The following is a 22,364-nucleotide window of genomic DNA, read 5'->3' as shown; positions in this document are numbered from 1 at the left end:
TACGTGACACGAATTACCAAAACAGTCGCGGACGCTAACAAAGCGACATTTTATTCGATGTTGCAGTGTCGTTGACCTCGTGACGTCGTTTGCGTATCACTTCGCCGAATGTGGGTCGTATTGATGCTTGGAAAAACGAAAACAAAGCGAAAGTCTGACATAACTTTAATACCTGGCGCATGTATCCTCGAAGTTGTTTGTAATGGATTTGCTGCCCCATGAGCCGATAGGTGCGAGCCGCAACCATTAGCGACAAAAATAATTGTGGATAAAAAACGTGTGGCTTATCTTATTACTGCATTTCTATATTTTCTTTTACTGGCCTTTCCTAACGCTTAGCAGACAATTAAATGTTTAGGTTAGAGTCACTAGCCAGTGGTCTTACGACTCAGAGTTAGACCGCCCGGATATATGGCAAATATCAAAGGATTGAAGCTCAAGAGTTGAGGTTTGTATTTAATTTTTAAATTTAAAGAAAATAATGCCACTAAACCATTGCAAATTTCGGAATAATGTTATGTTGTACTTAATATTGTGAGAACGTACCATAATATTATAAGTGATAAATAATTTCAAAAACGTTCTTTTAGGCAATGATATTAAATAAGCATGTTAATAAATAATTATTTGTATAGTTGACAATTTGTGTGCTTTATCTGCGTTTTAATTTGCTTGGAAATATTTAAATAGGTATTCAAATTATATAAGCTTGGTTTTCCTTGCTTATTATATGTATCATCGTAGAATTTTATTGCATTGCCCCTCCGGGCGACCTCACCCCCCTCTTAAGTCGATGCAGTGTGTATTCAATAGGTTAGTGCATAAGACACCGGTGTAGACAAGGAAATATGCGTCACCTGACCAATGTCAACAATAACAAAGCCGTTTAGATCTCCCGGAACAGTACGTTATTACGCGAACTGTGTGCATATTGAATAACTGCTGTGGATGGAGTAATCATTTACATACAAATGTGAACATCTATGTTTGAAGACAAGGATTTGTGACCGTGAATTAAAGGTGCTGAAGTTAGTTCGTCTGTTCTCTTAGGAGTTAAATTTTATTTTTTGGAGATTGATCTCTCTGACGAGATTAGCTAGCTGATCGTAGTAAGACAGTCATCATAAGTAGTATCACCACCAAGAACTTTGAAAAATACATAGTTGTAGCTCACATTATGATAATGGGCTTACCATTCTACGAACGCCATGCACACTTCGCATTCATATTTGAAAAAAAAAAACTGTTCTTGTATTGCGCATATTACAAGAATCATTTCGTCATTCAGTTGAATAAGCGGCACAAGTTTTGGGTTATAATTATGTAAAAAAAAATGTAAGTAATTTTTTTATATAATTTGTACCCGATTATAACTTGTTTTGGGTGTAATAAATAAATAAAAAGAATTCCCTTGGTGTCGTAATTGTGCAAACCTAATGAACCTTGATTTGATACGTTAAATAATTGCTATGTTAATGTCTTCGTGGAAGAGGAGTATCAGCATTAGGGCCATTTGCCTGAGTTTTCTTCGAACTCGAGAAGTAATTTAGCCGAGTTGTGCTTTCGACATCGATTACCTACACAATTATTAAACGCAGGTGTTTGCTGAAACCTTATTACTAGTGTGTAGGTAAGCATTTGTAAAGATTTTTATTAATGGGAATAATAAAATTTATATTATTAATAAGTACATAATATTTAATTTTTATAATAAAATATAAAGATATAATTTTTGATAGCCTCACATAGTGGCAGGTTAAGTCAGCTTTAAGTTATGTTTAAGCCGTGTGATAGTATTTGTGTAATGAGTGTTATGTCATATTGGTATCTGCAGACCTCAGCATATAACATCGTCACAGAACAATTTAAGTAATAACGCATTTAACTATTTTTTTTTAATCGAAGATGTCTATCATTATTTTTAATTTTTAGATTGTGGAAAGAAGTAAGTATATTAAGGGCCTGATTACAAAAAAATAAAATCGAGCCGTATTAGTAATTATTGACTGCGTACTTTTGTAATAACTTAAGGATTTTCATAAAGCAGTATTATCTGTCGACATTTATATAATATCTTAAACTATCCATGAGTTATTAACAGTACATAAGTTTAATAGAATGATAACTTCATGTAGTACAGAGTTATTTTATTGCGCGCATAAGCAATCGACCTATAACATATTAAAATATGACAGGAGTAAAGTCCAAAGTCTAAACTAGTTTATATACGCTCTACGCTGCCGTTACTATAAACAAAGCCTTAACCTTTGCGCAATCAATACCAATAATAACAATAAAAAAATATTATCGCCTACAGTAATTTAATAACATGTCAAATACGTCATTCATTTGTAATGTTTACCAGTTAGTGTAATTTTTTACCGCGTTACTACACGTGAAGGTTGTAATGTATAGTAAGAATGCCTTTTTAGCAACTTGTAAAGTTTTATTTATTGACTTTAATATCTGGTGTGAAATATCTTCATTATATGTAAGGGTGCGAAATAAAAATACATGAATGAATAGATTGGGCAACAATAGGGGACCGGACTCATTTTTGTTCTTTATTATTATGAAATATTTACGTTATATAAATTAGAACACAGAAATAATTATTTAAATCCGGTAAAAAATCAATAAGTTATAAGTCTTTTAATTTCGGTAGAAGGGGTAAGTAACAAGAAACAGAAAAGAGGCGCAATACCCACGTGTGACGTCATCGGGCATTACGATGTGTGCGAAAGAAAGAGATGAAGCGATATCCCCACTTCGCGTCCACTTCGGCACATAGTAATATTTGAGATATGAATTACTGGCTCATTTTTTAACCAATTTTAATGCAGTTTTCGCGGGAGGGTTTCTTTTTCGTATTATTAACCACTACATATAGAATAATGTACAAAATCAAACACAGGCCGGTCCCCTATTGATTGGGCGTCTATTTATTGTCTGTTAAGAAAATGGGAAATATTATTCATGTAGGTTTGTACAACTGTTTTGACTCCTGCTATCCAAGCTAGCGGGAAATATGAGGATATATGCTGCAAAAACACCTTTGTACCAATAACAAACCTTAGATCTATTATCTTTCACTCAGATTCTATAAAAGACTACATTCACATTGCCTGAATGAGCAGACGAGCTCGCAGTCCATCTCATGGCAAGCGAGTTCTTTCGATCTTTGATTTTAGCAATGACTGGAACTAGTGGCGAGGGGTCCATATCATCCGTGTTCTGCCGGCATCCGTTTCGTAATTTATATTAAATCTAATCAACAATTTAAGCATATTATTAGTACTTATAAGTTGCGTCGGGTTCCCTTTTGGAAAATTTTATCCTTCGCCATTGCCTGGAATTATAGCATTATATCGAAACTTGCAAATACACAAATAGATTTTAATCTTCAACTTTCTAACATTAATTATCGCGAGCGCAAGCTACTGTCTCAAGTGCATACCTATGTCAATCACTGACGTCAATAGAGGTTATCTCGCTGTGAACTGCGGAAGAATGTCTATCAAATGTGTCAAGCTTGCTATAATTGGCGACCATGTACTTGTATCAATGGATCTGTAAATATAAATACATGCTAAGATTATGTGTAGGTATCTACCTACCTCCATAGTTATTTAGGACAAGAGTGTTTTTTTTTTATTTTATTAAGTTTTTGCGACGAAGTGCTTTAAAGTTAATTTCTCTACGACAGTAGCTGAGTTATAAGGAGAGAATTCACAACCTTATTACAAAAAACGGTATTTTTATCACCTACTGATTCGACACGAGAGCTTGCTGTGTTAGTAAATTATTTGTCCAGAAAATTCAAGCCAACCTTCTCAAACTATAGAAGGCATAACTATGTTTAGATTATTAAAAAGCTTAAAATTACTTTGTCATTAGAATGAAGCATTATCTATATATATAAAAATCAATTGCTGTTCGTTAGTCTCGCTAAAACTCGAGAACGGCTGAACCAATTTGGCTAATTTTGGTTTTGAATTAATTGTGGAAGTCCAGGGATGGATTAAACGGTGACGAACATAAATAATAAATAACGGAAAATACTAAAAACAACAATATAAGTTTTCAATACAAAATGTTCCTAGCCATGAAACATTCGATGTCTTTTTGTCTTTTTTAGAAATAAAGAATTGGCCTGGCTGTCACATATATATAGGTGCGTTCAGAAATTTGTCTGTTTCATAGTTGTACTATGAGGTCCGATTTCTTTGGTTTATTTTGTTCAAATACAAAACATTTCAGAAATAAATAAAGTGTAAAAGTGTCAGTGGGTTCTTAAAAATAGAAAATAAATAAATAAATTTCAAGACTATTATTAAAATCTATCATCAATTTGTCAGTGCGTGAGAACTTTATTTAATGTTATTGTCGCAAAATGCCACGGAGAAGATGACTTAGATCGTCGAAGTTTATCAAATGTGCGACGAGCTTCTTCACGTGCAAGCCGTACTGTTGACTAACGGGAGACAGATAATGATAACATACGTATTGGTATGGCAAAATTGCGTTCCACGATGAATAATAATAATAAATGTATGTAGGTGATACGAAGTTCACCGGGTCATCTAGTTAATAATATAATAAAGTATTTTTAATATGATACTTAGTAACGTGAAACTCGTATCCACAACGCGATAATTGCACCTGTGCATATGTTTTTTATATCGTTTCATAGGTTTAACTTAGAATAACAGGTTTAATTTTTTCCCCCATTGAGGAACAGCAATGAGGAAAAAAATTAAGTGTTAAGTAACTGGACTTGCACAGGATATAGATTTTTTTCCGTCTTATAATTACCGCCTAAAACCTAATTAATGCTCTCGGGTTTTACCGTATAGAAATAATTTTGTTATTCTATATATATTATAATAGTTCTATTGTTCCAATTTTCAAATATAAACTACAAATCTCAGCTACAAATAAAAACAATACTTATAACTGTCTTCTCTCTTTGCAGGTAGCAAACAAATCCTCCATGGGGTTAACGGGCGGCTTCGACCGAAGCAGTTGGTGGCCATCATGGGCCCATCAGGCGCGGGGAAGTCAACCCTCCTGGACGTCCTGTCAGGGTACCGGGTCACGGGCGTCGGCGGAGCTGTCTTCATCAATGGAAGAGGACGGATTATGAGTAAGTCTTAGAACATGCGATGAGTTGATAAACTTCTTTGTTTTGAAGTCGTTAAAAATGACGTGACCTCAGCTATTAAAAGTAAGAACCAGATTTTCTAAATGAATAGGTATTTTTTTCGTCAACAAGAAAACACAATAATTACTTATTAGTTTAACTACTTATTAGCTCTTGCTTGAGGCTCTGCTCGCGTGAAATAGTTTTTCCGAAATTTAGGTCCCGCTATATATTTTCCCGGGATACGAATTAGCCTATGTCTTACCCAAGGTCTCAAACTATCTCTTACCAAATTTTATCGGAACCGGTTTAGTGGCACAGCCGTGAAAGGATTAACAGATTGATAGAGTTACTTCCGCATTTATAAGTATGGATTTATAGCCGATATTAACAACGGCAATAAATGTCAATTAAATATTTATATAACAAAAAACTACTATTATTACTTAATTCGAACGCCAAGATGACAATTAAATTCAAAGTTCCGGATTAAGAACGTGTAAGACTCATAATTGTTTCTATAGAGTTATCGAGAATCGTAAACAGTTCGTGAAAACTAAAAAATAGGCAAACGTGTTTTTGTGCATGTCGTCTTAAATATAATGAATTTTGAAAAATAAAATATGTAGTTCCCATTAATGTATTAAATAACATTCTCATAATTTTTTTAATAATATATTTTCATCTAAGATGTTTTTTGTAAAACGTCATTCATTTTGATTAGCAACACTTAATCCGTAGGTTAATACAAAAACAAGCGATTAGATACACATCGTTATCAACAATAAATAAACATAATCCCGGATTTAACATGATAAACACATACAGGTCAAATATCGATGGAAAAAGGCACATGATGCATTTACTCATTATAGTATGTAATTGAATATTATATAAATTTGAAAACACACCTTCATTGCGTTAATGAGCTTAGATATCAATCATAGTATGGCCCAAGGCCCAACACAGGAGTAGATGGCAGATATTTTACGTAGTCTTTAACTAATATTTTTGTGATACGTTTCTTAATTTGTTTTAATCAAAAATTCAATATTTCATATTCATATAAATATTTATCCGTTCTATCGCATTTAAGCAGTACCTAAAAAATAACAAAGTAGTAAACTAAATATTTTCATTTTCATTTTGACATTCCTTTACTAAGTTAAAGCCAAACATTTATTTACTTGAAAAAAAAACACAACAAAATAAATATCAATAAAAAATAATTAAACTTTACACGCCCTTATGCCACTATTATTACAAGAGAATTTATCGCGGCGGCGTTAATACACCTTCAGTGAGAAATATTATCACGCACACGCCATAACTGCACCAAACTATAGAATAATTAAAACAGAACACCGACATTTTTGGAAAAATATTCGTTATTCGTGGATGACCTTTGGCACAATGTAGCAGAGGTAAAAACGACTATGTGGTTTCATTTATTAACACAATGTTAAAATGACCCAGTATTTCTATTTTACACTATATAATAAACATGACAGATAATCCATCTGTACAAGCATTGCTCAGTTCGGCCTAGGACGCCGGTACGCCGGGATTTATGCCTTAACCCTGACCTTACAAGTCACCAGCTCTCATTAAAATGTACTTATATGGGTTTTACTTGAAAGGTGTAACTTGTAGAGATGACTAATATTATTTACGAGCTGTGTGACTACTGCTCTACAAAAACACGATAAATTAGGTCAGTAATTATAAAAGAGTGTGATATTATGTAGCTAGCTAACAATTGTTTTGGGGACAGTATAGTTAAATTCACAGAGACAACTAAATGATTGTACGGACACGAATATACTTAATAGATTTCCTTTATAAAGTTATGAGAAAATGTCGGCTAAAATATGATTGACAAACCTGAGAATTGGGTCCAACACTACTTATATCACTTTACAAGCTGACTACGGTAGCGTTTGTGTCTTAAATTAACTGAATACCCTTATAGCTTACTCCATAATGAAGCCGCATCACTCAGCAGCATCGTAGTTTAATTTTTATTACGGAAAATAAAATGATTTCTGTTCTCACCATAATTCAACCTTCGTGGTGTCACGGGTAATGAGCCGCGCCCGACCGAGAAATGGGAGGGCGCGGATATGATTAGTGGCTCAAATACGTGCGAAATGGGAGGTTTTGGATTCCCTGTATCGCTTACATGTGTATTTTTAAGGTCAAAATATTTTTGTTCCCATCCTAGGATTCGATAGCTGTGACCTACAGTATTCAAATTTGTATCTAATACATCTACAATATGATGTAAATTTGAATACGGTTAAATCAGGACTACGCGTGATAATTTTAATAATTGAAGTAGTAAAGGCATCTCTAAATTAGAGATATATTATGTGTAAAACGTTTTATTATTTCCAGAAAGGTTCAAGAAGATGTCATGCTACATTCAACAAGACGACCGTCTGCAAGGACTCCTCACTGTGTCAGAGAACATGGCGCTGGCCGCTCAACTCAAACTGTCCACGAAACTAGACAAATACGAAAAGGGTGAAGTGGTAAGCAACACAGTTTACTCATTTTTCCAGTTCTGCGTGCGCAACGAGGGGCCACGATTAAGTTCCTACAGGATTAGATATAAAATCCTTCCTCGGACGTAATTCAACTCTAGAAAAAACACGTCGGTTGATCCGTTGTTGCGTGAAACAGAACAATATACTTTATTGTATAAAGCAGAAGCCTCAGTATTACATACTCACTTGGCCTTACCAGGGTTATATAAAAATCAGAATGACAAAAAATATATGACGTTATTAAGTCTTATTTTATTAACTAAGTAGATTTCAGACGTGTAGGTAACCTTGTTACGCATATAATTACGATCCGCTTGAACGGATGCAAAACTATGTTACTGGGAAAGCCGGTTTATGTACAAGTGTACGCATTATTTACTAAACATTGCTAATGTGATCCTTTTATGTCTTACTGTAAATGTATACAGCGAAGTAGCTACTTGCTGGCAGTTTAGATATTTGTGTCACGATATCGCTATAACCGATGAAAAAAACAATTTAACTCAAAACAATGTTTATTGTTTATCGTGAGATATGAACGAAATACAAATGTTATAATACGGCGACAGAATAAAGACTATATCAAGAAAACATAAGTGTCATCACGGAAATTAAACAACTTCTTGCTAAGATCAATGCTCGCGGGAACAAGTTTATAAATGTTATTCCGCTTTTTATTTTAGATTGAAGACATCCTCACAAATCTGGGCTTGTACGAGCACATGAACACGCGCGCTGGGCAGCTCTCAGGCGGACAAAGAAAGAGGCTCTCAATAGCTCTGGAACTCATAAACAATCCGTTAATTATGTTCCTTGATGAACCTACCACGTAAGTGAATGGGTTTTAAAATCTTTTTAAAGGTAAAAAAACTAAACAATCTGATCTAAAAATAAAAATATAATAATCCTCATATCGCTATCATCTTGTTGACCGAATCAAATGGCTCTTTAAAAATTTGGATCCAATATGGGTTTTAACTTTTAATAAATAAAGTTATTTATAAAAGGACTTTAGTTATAAGGATATGTTTTATAATTATCATACCTACTTTGTGGCAAGGAAATGTGTCATATTATTTTGATTGATAGAGATAATTAAATTTAATTGCAGAATAATATCCTTTTTTTATTTAAAGATATTAATAATTACTAATGAAAGTCATTAAAATACCCATGAAAAGAATACCCTTGAAGCTGATAATCCTGTGTTCGTAGTTCTACATTTATTTTCCCTTCCACAGAGGTCTAGACAGTTCCTCATGCAGCCAAGTGGTCCAGCTGTGCCAAAGTTTAGCTCATCAAGGGCGCACGATTGTGTGCACAGTGCATCAACCTTCGGCCTCTTTGTTTGCCCTGTTCGACCACGTATACATCCTGGCAGCAGGACAGTGTCTCTACCAAGGAACCACAAAGAATTTAGTGCCATATTTAGACCAAGCCGGTGTTCCCTGCCCGATGTACCACAACCCGGCTGATTACAGTAAGTTTAATAGTTGTTACCATATACCTATGTTTTTATTAATTCTAAGAATGTGACTCAAATTTACAAAGCACTTCACGATGCATGCCCAATTTCGAAAACTAAAATAACATTTCCTATCTTTTATACAATTTGTATTTAAATAGTGACGAACACTAAATATTTAGTGATGAATAATAATTATTATTTGATTATAGTAAAACTTGTTACCCGTCTATATTTTACGCTGGTCAGCGCTATAAGCATCATTGTTGTTCACAGTAATTGAACTCGCGTGCGGTGAATACGGAGAAGACAAAATCAAACTGTTAACAACGAAGGCGGAAAACGGTCGCGTGCTTGATTATTTCGACGAGACTGACATCCCCTCCATGGAGGCTCTGAGGAAACAGAATCCTCTTAGCGTTCTAAGAGAGCAGGATACTGGCTCCGGGACTGAGGAAACGCCGCAGTCTAACCAACTATCTGTACTCATGAAACGAGGCTTCTTGAAGGCTAAAAGAGATGCCGTAAGTGTTTTTTTTTATTGTGAGGCATTTTATGCGTAATGCCGTAGAGTCAGATGACTTTGATTCTAAGATAATTCATAAGCGATATATTTCTACTTAGCACTTCGGAAACAAATCACTCGTTGAATCAGTATAATAAATAGTTCAATAGAACTCCATCTTACTGTAACGTCCTAACTTCTATACGTACTATATTTATTTATAATCAGCTTCATTGTTTTTTCTTACAGACTATGACACATCTTCGTCTGATCGTGAACGTGGTGGTGGGCATCATGCTGGGCAGTTTGTTCATCAACGCCGGCAACGACTCGTCCCGCGTCCTCGAGAACTATAATCTGCTCTTCGCCATTCTGATGCACCACATGATGTCGCCGATGATGCTTACTATTCTTACTTGTACGTATAGAACTGAAGCCTAGTAAATAGCAGGCCGGTATAATTGTGCTGATTGACAAGCGATATACATTTCTCGTCAGTTGACATTCAATAATATTCCATCATTATTTTCTAAGAAATATTGTTAAGTGTATTGCTTGATATGTCATTCCCATACATATTTTTGTTTTGTATTAGGGTTAACCTGAAGCCCTTGTTTCGAATCCCGGGTCGGGCAAAGTGATCTTTGGGTTTTCTACTTAGTATTAGCCCGTAGGACGGAATTTGTGTACCATATGGCGATAGGCTCGCCCCCTAACACATAATGGGACGGAACATACTTCACGAAAAGTGGGTGCCCTGGTTGCGCCTCTGCGTACCCCTTCGGAGATAAATGCTTGATGTGTATTAACGATTTAAGAAAGATGTCTTGGCTGCTACCATTGCTCTATTCCTTTCCCTATGACTCGTAGATATTCCATCGAAATACTAAGGGAATGTGTAATATACCTGATAATGGTTATTCAACGCAATTGTTTAACTTTACAGTTCCAGCAGAAATGTCAATATTATCGAAGGAACATTTCAACAGATGGTACTCACTCGGCTCCTATTACATATCAATAACCGTCGTGGATTTGCCAATATCGGTAAGTTTGATAACAATTCTGATATAAGTGTCATAAACCTACATTAGAAATTGATGAAATGGTAATGCCTAAAAGCATATAAATATCTATACTAATATTATAAAGAGGAATAGTTTGTAGGAGCTAATTCCTGAAAATACTGAATCGATTTTCAAAATTTGTTCACTAATACGCAGCTATAAGAAATAATAATCCTGAGAGCTATAGGCTACTTTTAGCCCAGGAAAATATTTTGTATGTTAGAAAAACTTTTTTCACCCGGCGGAGCCAAATAATCTATTTGTTTGTTAATAATAACGATAGTGCTTCTGAAATCATTAGTGATAGTCGGAAAACACCTTTTTACTAAAATGTTATAATTTTTTTTACTCGCACACCTTTAAGTAAAAAGAACTTAGTTGTTTTAAAAGTCTTTATGACAGATTTATCTACTTTTTTAATAGGCACTTTTCAGTGTAGGTATAACAAAAAAAAAAAAAAAAATTCACTGCGTGATAAAAACTAAAATATATTTTTAAAATTTTGTATTCATCGCACATTTCTCTTAAAAGCTAGCGGAGGCGATAAAGATTGGAGACTAATGGTTTCATTTTAAAATAAGTTGTCGTGTTGACCTCGATACATTTTTATTTCAATGACAGCATTTTATAACTATTGATAACCTAACAATTTCCATAGTAAGTATCTATATAATACAATATGATATGCTTAGCTGTACCTAGTATTCGAATGGCGTATGTATGTATGTATATATGTTCAATATACAACTAGTTTTTAAAATGAGTTATGATTATTTTCTAAAATCGGTCTTTTAGTTGAGTGTGTATTTGAGAATTGTCACTTGCTTTAACGGTGAAGGAAAAGATCGTGAGGAAATCCGTTTACCTGAGAAGTTCTCCATAAGAATTTTGAAAGTATGTCCACTCGCAGTACGCCAGCGTGGTGAACTAAGGCCTAAACCCTCTCAGTAGTAGAGAAAGCCCGAGTCCTGCAGTGGGATAGTATATAATACAGGGCTGATTTATTATATTGTTATAATTCTTTCTGATCCCCACGGTAAAATTGTTTTGGGGTGTTTTTTTATTCCTATTTTGATTAATCAGTATAAATATCGTTAGACAAGTGGCTAATCACTAAGTGCTGTAGACTCGGTAAGTGCCGAAAAACACTACTATTCAATTGACAGTGACTGAAGTGTAGTGCTTCTTAACAAAAAAGGGCGTCTGCGCGACATCTAATTCTTCACGTTATTTGAAACCTAAAACGGAACTAAGTAATTTAACTCTTTGGTAAAATTGTTTATTTTTGATCGGCAGATAGTATCGTGCGCGATATTCAGCGTGATCGTGTACACGATGTCAAGCCAGCCCCTGGAGGTGGCCCGTTTCAGCATGTTCTTCGCGATCTCACTGTACACCGTGCTTGTAGCGCAGAGCTTCGGGCTCATGATCGGTGCCGCCTTCAATGTCGTTGTGAGTACATAATCATACATATTTTAAATCGTAGGTTTTTTGTGTTCCCCCAAGATTTTTTAACATCAGATTGGCCGTAATAACCAAGCCATACATTTTATAATCTATGTATAATCAGGGGTCTTAGTCGTCTTAAAGGGGCATATCTATCTTTTGCAATTACAAGGGTTCTAATCGAAGGACAGCCTTTATAACCATATAAATGAGAGTTAAAAATCCCTTATTTACCTATACGACGTCATTATGGTCTAAAATACTACAAGTGGAAGGAAGAAGGCAATTCTCTTGTTTAACAAAGCTTGACTAATTAAGTATCACCGCTTAGTCTATTTCTAAAGTTAAACAGCACGGGGTAAGCATTGTCTTCCAACAGCAATAGGCAACTTTAGGCTTACTAAGCGAGGTTTACATGTATTATCAAAAGCCATTTTGTAATATTTCCCTTTTAGTTCTGGGAAAGGTGAAAAATACAATCCAACATCTCTACCATTAATGCATTTTTTCCAGAACGGCACATTCCTGGGGCCCACACTGTCGGTGCCGATGATGATGTTCGCCGGCTTCGGAGTGACGCTCCGAGACTTGCCCTCGTACTTGTACTGGGGCTCGTACGTCTCGTACCTGAGGTACGGGCTGGAAGGATTCATTGGCGCAATCTATGGACTCAACAGGCCCAAATTGGACTGCGAGGAAGTGTATTGCCATTATAGGTACGTTTGTGTGTGTGTATGTTGTATTGTATATTCGGTAACTAGCCTAGCTATCGTAATGTTAATATTCAAACGAATGAAGGATAGCAGTAATTAATATCAGCTAAATACTATGTACTTCAAGTCTCAAGAGTAATTGACGCAAAAGAAGTGTCGTATCGACTTTTCCGCCAGATTTTTTATTATTCAGCTATCCGATATCCTACCACATACATCTTTTCTCATTTATAAATTCTACTAAGAAAGTGAAGGCTCATAATATTATAGTACCTACGACAAAGACATTTCGAGACTACCACTTTGAATTCTACCTCCCTCTAATTGTAGTTTTATAATTATAAAAAACTAATCTAACTATTATTATCCTGCAGAGACCCACAGCAGTTCCTGCTGATGGTTGCGATGTCGCCCGACATGTTCTGGTGGGACGTGCTCGCGCTCACCATCTTCGTGTTCGTTCTTAGGGTCGCCGCCTTCATCCTGCTCAAGTGGAAACTCAACGCAGTGCGGTAAAACCGTCGAACACTCCAAGGAACTTACTTCACGAGCCTAGTTTCTGCAATCCGTGCGGTTTCAAACAAGGAGTCACTCAATCATACTCAATTCGGATTTTATAATGGGCCGTGCAGATTATTTAGTTATGTGGCTATGACATGAGTGGATATAGTATATCAAAATTGTCCTGCGATTCTAACAATCGGAAATGAAAAGTGATATTAGTTTGTTTCGTTTTACTCATGGGTTTAATTTTTGGGTGTTTCAAGATTTTATTGGTGTTTGATTGGAGTCCTAAATTAAGCAGTGGTTTGTTTTACGTGTGATAAAAAGTGAGTCAAAATATCATAAGGCGTGTATATTTAAGTCTGCGGAATAAACTAGGGCTCAATTATTAAAAAAAACTGTGATATAGTCCAAATCTAGTTCGAAAGTAATAGAAATTGTACAAAATTTGTATATTGAATGAGAAGCTTTCCTAAATACGTAAGACTTTCTTAAATCAAATTGCCCGACAAATAGAATAAATATTTTGTTAATAAGAATTAATTCCTTTAATTTGTGAGAAGAATTGAATATAGAAAATATTTATGTTATAAAGATTAGCCAAATATTGCCATTTAGAATAATTACATTGCGTCTGATTAAAAATACCGCCTTGCCTTTCTTCCGATTTGGATTAAAATGCCAGTTAATTTAGTTTTATTATATAATGAAATAAACTAACTTGGACAATACCTTAGTTGTAGTTTTAATGGACATAATGTAAAAGAATGTAGGTACCTACTTCCTTATATTGGATTCTTTCTAAAGCCCTTACAAGAGCAGTTTCATGCATACAAAATGTGTCAAATATGAAAAAATTCAAAATATTCAACAATATAGGTATCTATTCCATTAAACAAACACGTTTTGTACCTACATACATACATACATACATTGTTAGCAACGTTTACAAATTTTGTATATGTAAACATTTTTGTATGATAGTATCCACTATGGATTTTTTATAACGGCAAAGTTCATTATTATTGGTAATTATTCGTCAATAATAAAAGTAAGTAATTAGGTGAAGATCCGAATATCGGTTATGTTTACAGTCTATGATAGTGATGTAAATCTGTACCTACATATATCGTAGGAAAGTATAATACGTACACAAATATTGTGTCATTTATTATAAGTTGCTCAATTAATTATTTATTTTATTAAGTATGTAGTTTTAGATAATCAAGGGTAAGTTTTTGGTATTTTAAAATTGCTGACTAAGACGGTTTTTAAAATGCCTGTGCTTTATATTTCACATATCTGTACGTATCGATTTCAATAATCGAGACTATATTGATCTGAGTCCTAATCGATACCTTCAGTTCGATAGCAAAAAAGGATCAATCACAACAAAGCTGGTTTGACTTTTCCACAAACGACTAATTTTGAATTTATTAGAATTAATTTTAAGTTATCGATTGGTATCGATTATTGAAATCGGCCGGTAGTGAAAATATTTGGTGATATTTTGTAAATATTTTTATAATGGACATATATTTTTTTCCTGTACTTTTTTTTTATTTATTCTCTTACTATTATAATAACCTAATATCTTAGAGTTCAGGCTCTTTTATTATATAAAGTCTGAAAGAGACGAGAACGTATGAGTGTGATGGCTGACTTTTTATTATCTGTCCTAAATTTTTAAAAAATTTAATGTTCGCCGAAAATTTTGGATAAAGCGACCAACGATTTTCAGTCCTCTTTAAATTACTAAATTAAAAGCCTAAAATACAAAATAATGTTGGTAGATATTCAAAATAAAATTGTTTGCTTCACCTTCTACTAACGATAAACTTAATTACTTTTATGTATGGTTATCGGCAGAAAATGAGTTTGTCAAATAATTTTGGGAACTTTATAATACATTTCTTAATCTTTACAATTTCTCCTTGAACTTTTGTTTTAATGCTTCTGGCCCCCAAACGTAGCCTATTATCTTCCACTGTATGAAAAATAAACTGATATATAAAATATAAGATATTGTCATAAATATTACTGTATTAAAGTCACCGATTCTGGTAAAGAGGGTGTAAATGACTTCACCATTTTGATGACTGATGTAGACCCTGGAACAAGATACATGTTAATAATTATTTCAGTAGTGTCGCATGTTTATAGGCAATAGGTTTTAACTACAAAAAAAAAATAATGGGCTATGTAGAAGAGGTAAGGACATTATAAATGCGCAGTGAGATTTTTTATGGATATGCTAATGACAAAGCTATGACGAGCTAATTCATTAATACTGCATAAAATTTTGGACAAAACATAGTAACTAATAAAATATACTATGCAAAACACACGTCAGTTCACGTGCATCAATTGACAATTGAATAATGCTAGCAAAATTATAGTTATGAATCAACAATTTTCTTTTTTTAGAAATAATTGATTTTTCTTTTTTTCGTTAAATATGTGTTGTGTCACGGCAGGAGATAATGTTATTTGCGGTAATTAAAAACAAGTGAATAATAGCAATGGACTAATCTGTTAGGTGTTAAATTGATACTATAATATTTGGTCAGAACTAGGTTACGAACAAAAAAATACTACTTAACTAAGCTTATTACGACTAAGTATGTGTTTATCACACAGATAACCTTCAAGTGTATGAATAACATGACATCGAATAGTTAACAAATCGCTAAGATTTATGATTGATATGAATTAACGTACATGAGACTGTAGAAAGCAACAAAACCAGCCGCGAGAAGGAACCGTGGCACTAGACTCTTTGGCCTGCTCCTCGGCGTCAGCAGCAAGTCCAAAAACACCATCGCTGTCGGCACCGAATGTAGCGAGTGCTGGCACCAGTTGGGTAAATAGTCAAATACCCTCGATGGACCTATCAGACTGGGATCGACGTTCATCAACCCCCAAAATAAGATGCAACCGGACTGAAAACAAATACACAATTCTAACTGAATGCTCCATTAAGAATCCACAAAAGTCTTTAAGATATTTGTGTATTATAGAAGTGTTACTGTATGCCGGTTTTATGGTAGATATTACCGGCCAAAAGACATACATAATACCAAAGGAGTGTGAATCATCGACTTGCCGGTTGTAAAGGAGGCCACTAGCGATATTTTCTTTAAAATTGAAATCGAAAAGGTTTGGTACGTAACCATGCCATTTGGAGAGTTGTTAGGAACGTTGCAGATGCTGTCAAAGGCTGCACTGTAGTAGTAAGCTCTTTGAACAATTATTTTGACTTAAAATAAATAATTACCAATATAATCGGGAACAGAATGCCAGTCATGATCAGATCAGTCAGGTCCCGTATTTTCTGGACATGGCGCGCGTGGCCGAACCCTCTTTTTTGTTGACAATCGTAGTATATACAGAGAGGCAGGTACGCTAGGGTTAGAAACTGAAAAATGTTTTAATCAAAAGTAAAGTATGCTATATAAAACAAAAACATTTGTAATTTATTAACAGTTTATTTTTTCTATTATTATTATTATTAATCTAAATTAAGACTATGCTATTTAATCAAATTATGTATTTACATTGTAATAAGTTACGATGGGGTTGCCATGTCCGCTAATGATAAAAACCCCGAAATTAAAACCAAGATTAAACAAATATGCTATGAAATGAATGTCACTGTACTTAAGAATTACAATGACGTATAATTCGATAAAAAAGCGGTGATAGCCTAGTTGGGTGTGAAACGGACTGCCGAGATTAATGTCTATAGGTTCAAAAACCAAGGGCACACGTGTCTCACTTATTTAAAATGATGTGTGTACTATGTATTATTTGTTAATTATCACTTGCTTTAACGATGAAGGAAAACATCGTGAGGGACCCTGCATACCTGAGAAGTTCTCTATAGGAATTTTGAGAGTGTGTGAACTAAAGCCTAATACCTCTCAGTACTAACGGAAGCCCGTGCCCAGCAGTGGGATAGTTCTGATACATTTTGATACAAAACGAATGCTTGTTACCTACACTTTAATATTTGTTGTGCTGTTCAAAATCGAAGCGCTTTAAACAGCATCATTGAAAAGAGGCTTTAACGGTTATGTTCACAATCTCCATAATACACTTCGTAATAAATCTTAAGTGGCAATTACAAAGGGGCAATCCATAGTCTCTGCCTACTCTTATGGGATAGAGGCATGATACTATGTATGTATATAAATCTTGTAATCATTTCTTCATATAGTTATATCAATGTTTGCGTTGATGTTATCATTGTTTTCTATTGCAGGGGCCTTATTCTCTATCCCGCACGTTATTTTGACAGTGCGTAACAAGCACGTAACACAACGCATCATGTTTAGGACTATAGAAATTTGGCTTACAGAATACCAATCCACGCACATTTCTCGAAGATAACATGACACGTTACGCGTTTACACTATCATACAGAATAAGGGCCCAGGATATTGTTTCGACTGACATAACTGAAGGGCTTTAGGACGGAGATACGTCATATGTATACAGTTCATTTGTTTCAGTGTGTATTTCTTATTTCACTAGTTTTTGCTTGCAACTTCCCCCGCGTGAAAGAGTTTTTCAGGATAAGAGACCCGTTATATTTTTCGCAGGATAAAAGAAAGCCTTTATTACTGACTATATTACCTCTAGAATCTCAAACTACCTTCATGCAAAATTTCATCAAAATCACTTGAGTAGTAGAGTTTACCTTCAAACAGGCAGATGCGGCTGAGTAAGTACTTATGTGATTTCATATTATATTTTTTAGAACTTTTGAGGACTAATTCCGTGCTACATGATTGTTGCATAATTTTAAGTTTACGCAGCACACGCAACGGCAACTCTTAAAAGGAATATATTTTCACCGTTTTTGCAACATTTTTCTTTAATGCTCCCGCTGCTTTTGGTCATAGCGTGATATTATCGATTAATATCAATTAATATAGCCTGGGCTATCTAACACTGAAATAATTTTTCAGTTCTAACCAATAGGTAGCGCCTGAGATAAGCGCGTTCAAGCAAACAAACAAACTATTCAGCTTTAAATAATAGTATAGATATAGATTCTTAACTTCTTACTAATCTTGTTATCTTATCGTTACTATAATAATTTTCATAAGAAGTTAACACAGAAGCCGTTGTAGGGATTTGGATGAAATAAACTAGGTATGTCCTGATAATATCATACCATTACCATTATCATACCATTTTTTTCACTTATATACTTTACTCCCGTGGGAATTATTTGATTTTCAAACAGATTTTATGTAGATTGCGCCTGCGTTGATACATTGGCACTATTAATCGCTACAGTAACACAGAGATTTTTGTAGCGAGAAACACTTTCATGCGAGCGAAGCCATAACCAAAATTTTGTGTGTACTCACATATTTATTTACACACATTTTCTATACATAAATGTATAAAGGTGGACTTAATGATGAAGGCTGTCTTTACCAGTTAACCTTTGCTTGATGCACAGATGAAACAAATAAGTAGGTTTAAAAAATAATAATATACTATGGAAAGAATAGCATAAAAATAAAACTATAACTACACGGACATACTCAATAAAAATAATAATCTATTTAGTTGTGTATTAGGGGTACATGGTAGGTATACTAGCCACAAACTCGCCGGTACGGACTGCTAAAGGTGAGTACTACGGATGAAATTAAGATGATTATTACATAAGTAGAACGACAAAATTGTTATAAATGTTATAGTAATCTAAACCTCATAGAAAGAAAGAGGAAAGGAATTTTTTACACAATGGATTTATTTTATAGTGAATCTCACAATAGTATAACGTGAAAATCTTGAAAATGGCACGCAAATGATACGCTATCGACAAAACCGAATTCTCACTATAGGATCTCTCTTTAATGACTCCAGATATTTTGCTATCAAACACAAATATACTCACATTATACCAAGACGTGAGGAGTTTCCATCTCAGATGTATGTATGCCCGCACTCTCACATCTTCATCAACCGTCGTGTCTATTGATAGAGTCACTATGGCAAGGATTACCAAATGTAAGAAAGCAATCACATGAAAACCTAACCTAACATCTAATAACTGTAAATTAATGAAAGCTGAGTGTTTATTCACCATATTTCTTTAGATAAATACTCGATTAGACCATAAATGCGCGCCAAAGACGACGAGTACAAAAAAAGTCCACTCTAATACTGTGAGTTTTACTGGCATATATTTATTGATTACTGAGTTCAATAGAGTTATCTGAACAATATGGCTGCCTTGTAAATTATACTTATTTAGTGTTTTACAATGCAATTGTACTAAAGATTAAAAAAAATGTAAGAATTATCGTAGTGTGCTTTCATACAACGTTTTTTAAACTGGCAGAACTCGCGTGTTATTACTCGCGTAGGTGAGTACCTACGTGAGAGTTTGCGCGTACTATATAAAAGAATTTTTTTGTTGTTTGAGGAACAAACACATTTCTATCTCGGCAAAATATAAAACGGAACTTTTATCCCGGAAAAAAAAATTACGTGAACGGAATCGTGAGCAAAAGCTGTAATTTATAATACTTATTTATTATAATTAAACGTATGTAATAGTATCTACATTACAATTTTAAAGTACTTTTATGCGGGTATGAAGTCACCTTTGCGTTCAATAAAACTTGCAATATGCATGGAACTTGTGGCATTGACAAAAATAAGTTCCCTGGTTTTAACCGGTTGTCGGTAAGATCGTAAAAAAGGTCCTCAAGGCACTAGGCGAAGCCCCGGACACTCGCCGGTTCGCCTCCCCCATGTTTATGTTTCCACTACTCAAACTGCTTGTAAGTTGCACCATTCATGGAGATTGCAGTCTACTTGCGTAATTTTACATGTGCTTTTATTGCGCAATTTCACTGCATTTTCACCGTGTGGTTAGCTAGAATAAAACTTCGTGTGGATAAGCCTTAGCAATTGTTATAAACCGTGGTTATATATGGTTTCGCTTACAAGATCTTATGATACAAATTATCACTCGGGTAATAAGAACACCACTCGATTAAGTGTGTATATTTTATCGCACATTCGTATGACAACTTTGATATGATTCGTGCAACCTTTGGGTGATTTCTTTAACCTTAAGTACAAAGCAATCTTATCCAAAATAATACATGACTCAGCTCTGTACAAAATTGTATTGAATTATATTTCGAAGGGTCGTGCAAAAAATATTTAGAGTTTTATAAATTTATATTTAAACCCTATAGTCTACACTATCATATAAAGTTGAAGTTTGTTGTTTGAGCGTGTTAATCTCAGGAGTTACTGGGTAGAAATTAAAAAAAAAAAATTGTGTTGGATAGCCCATTTATCAAGAAAGGCTTATAGGCTATAAATAACATCACACTATAGCCAATAGGAGCGAAACGTCAAGGAAAAATGTTGCAAGAACGGGGAAAATTTATTACTTTTGAGCTTTTGCAACAGTCATGTATGACGAAATTGTTTTTTCTAAAAAGATCTTAAAATATATTTAAAGTCTCCCGCCACATCTGTCTACCTGTCTGAAAGCGATAAACTTAAAATCTACCCATCGGATTTCGATGAAATTTGGTATGGAGACAGTTTGAGACTCTGGGAAGGCATAGGCTACTTTCTACTCCGGGAAATTTATAACGGGACTTTTAACCACGAAATACTATTCCACGCGGTCGGAGCTGCGAGCAAAACCTATTAAATTATAAATATTTTTTGAATGTTTATATTTATAATAATAATAATATTGACCTGCATTTCAAGCATCATCATATTCTGTTTGTTTTATTCCGGTTAAAACATGTTCCTATGGTATTTCAGAAAGGATTTACTTTACGAATAACAATCTGCTTTGGAGAATCTGCTTCTAACTGACTCGAACCGCTTTCGCCACAATTCACATTTATCGTGTTAATTACTATAAATCATTAGAGTTATAATTAAATTGTGTTGCCAGAGCATAATTCATATAAATAAATAAGATAAGGTGACCGAAGTAAGCCCGGTTTCTAACAAATCCCACCATCCATGTACACATTGTGTTGTAGTGCAAAAACATACTGCAATTTTTGTTAGTTCTTTTACTGTTACTTTTTATAATATGTAGATACTTATACTGTTTTTCGTTATATTTTCCTTGAATTTATGAAGGTTGTAAAATTCGGTTCGGTTGCTCTATCGGGTTATAAATAGTTTTATTTCTGTAAAAAAAACAAAATATTAAATTATTTCTGGAATATTGTAAAATAGTAATAGTATAGCAACTTTAATTGAGAAAATAGAATGCAGTTTGCTTTTATCGTAATATCATGCATTGACCGATATTTGTTCTCGTGACACATCTGCGTCAATAACTATCTTATTGATTAGCAGGCGTATGAGGGATGTTTTATAATTATATTCTGTTTATTATTATGCAGATTAAAGGCTCCCGTGCGTAGTTACTGGTCACGTTTCTTTACACAACTTCATAACTACGATCAAGGACGCCGCCAAGAGGGGGCTGTTGCCTACCCTAGAGATTCTAAAAAAGTTGCCATATGTAAAGCAACCAGTCTTAATTCTTTGACTGGACTTCCTTGATCGATCATTCCCGTACGTCGAAACTCGAACGAATTAACCAATTCCATTTATAATATTCCGTACGCTCAATTACGCTCTGCTCTGTTATTGATAAAGCGGGAGAGAGGGTGTGGGAGAGGAACGTGTTCACGTCTTTACCAACAATTCATACTTTTCTCATTGTCCATATCATCCCCCCTCCGAGCCATCGGTTGGCGACACTCTTGTCTACGATATGAATGGCTTTTAAAATGCCTACAACTTAAAATAAATAGGTGGTAGGTTCCCAGTAATAATACGTATCTGTAAATTTCATAAGGTATTTATAGGTATAAATGGTAGTTCATGATGTTATGTAGGTACCGTTTTCTATACCTCTACGTTCTACTTACTCCCATTACAAGCTC

General features: G+C 34.4%; 2 protein-coding genes across 3 annotated transcripts in view; one reads left to right on the top strand and one right to left on the bottom strand.

Annotated features, from left to right (window-relative positions):
• LOC115440587 (ATP-binding cassette sub-family G member 4) overlaps positions 1-14,943 on the top strand; it is a 32,347-nt gene extending 17,404 nt beyond the window's left edge. Inside the window, exons 2-11 of the mRNA XM_030164957.2 lie at positions 4,976-5,146; positions 7,541-7,677; positions 8,376-8,521; positions 8,934-9,172; positions 9,434-9,681; positions 9,912-10,080; positions 10,609-10,709; positions 12,026-12,181; positions 12,689-12,891; positions 13,263-14,943. Of these exons, the coding sequence (XP_030020817.1) occupies positions 4,976-5,146; positions 7,541-7,677; positions 8,376-8,521; positions 8,934-9,172; positions 9,434-9,681; positions 9,912-10,080; positions 10,609-10,709; positions 12,026-12,181; positions 12,689-12,891; positions 13,263-13,404 (1,712 nt within the window). The 3' untranslated portion in view covers positions 13,405-14,943. The remainder of the gene's footprint in view (positions 1-4,975; positions 5,147-7,540; positions 7,678-8,375; positions 8,522-8,933; positions 9,173-9,433; positions 9,682-9,911; positions 10,081-10,608; positions 10,710-12,025; positions 12,182-12,688; positions 12,892-13,262) is intronic.
• A 335-nt stretch (positions 14,944-15,278) lies between these two features.
• LOC115440588 (androgen-dependent TFPI-regulating protein) lies at positions 15,279-21,533 on the bottom strand. 2 transcript variants are annotated; one of them, XM_030164961.2, is made up of 5 exons: positions 21,513-21,533; positions 19,313-19,404; positions 16,670-16,810; positions 16,114-16,334; positions 15,279-15,503 (listed from the first exon to the last, which is right to left on the bottom strand). In XM_030164961.2, coding segments are annotated over exons 1-5 (645 nt in total). In that variant the 5' UTR covers positions 21,514-21,533; the 3' UTR covers positions 15,279-15,313. The 2 variants fall into 2 exon arrangements, with proteins under 2 accessions (XP_030020821.1, XP_030020818.1); XM_030164958.2 differs by lacking the exon at positions 21,513-21,533 and having other exon boundaries at positions 19,313-19,667.
• Between the last annotated feature and the right edge of the window lie 831 nt (positions 21,534-22,364).

This window comes from Manduca sexta, chromosome 24 (genome assembly GCF_014839805.1).
Source record: "Manduca sexta isolate Smith_Timp_Sample1 chromosome 24, JHU_Msex_v1.0, whole genome shotgun sequence".
Lineage (NCBI taxonomy): Eukaryota > Metazoa > Arthropoda > Insecta > Lepidoptera > Sphingidae > Manduca > Manduca sexta.
The sequence above is the reverse complement of the archived record's forward strand: the minus strand, read 5'-3'. Positions and strand labels throughout refer to the sequence as shown.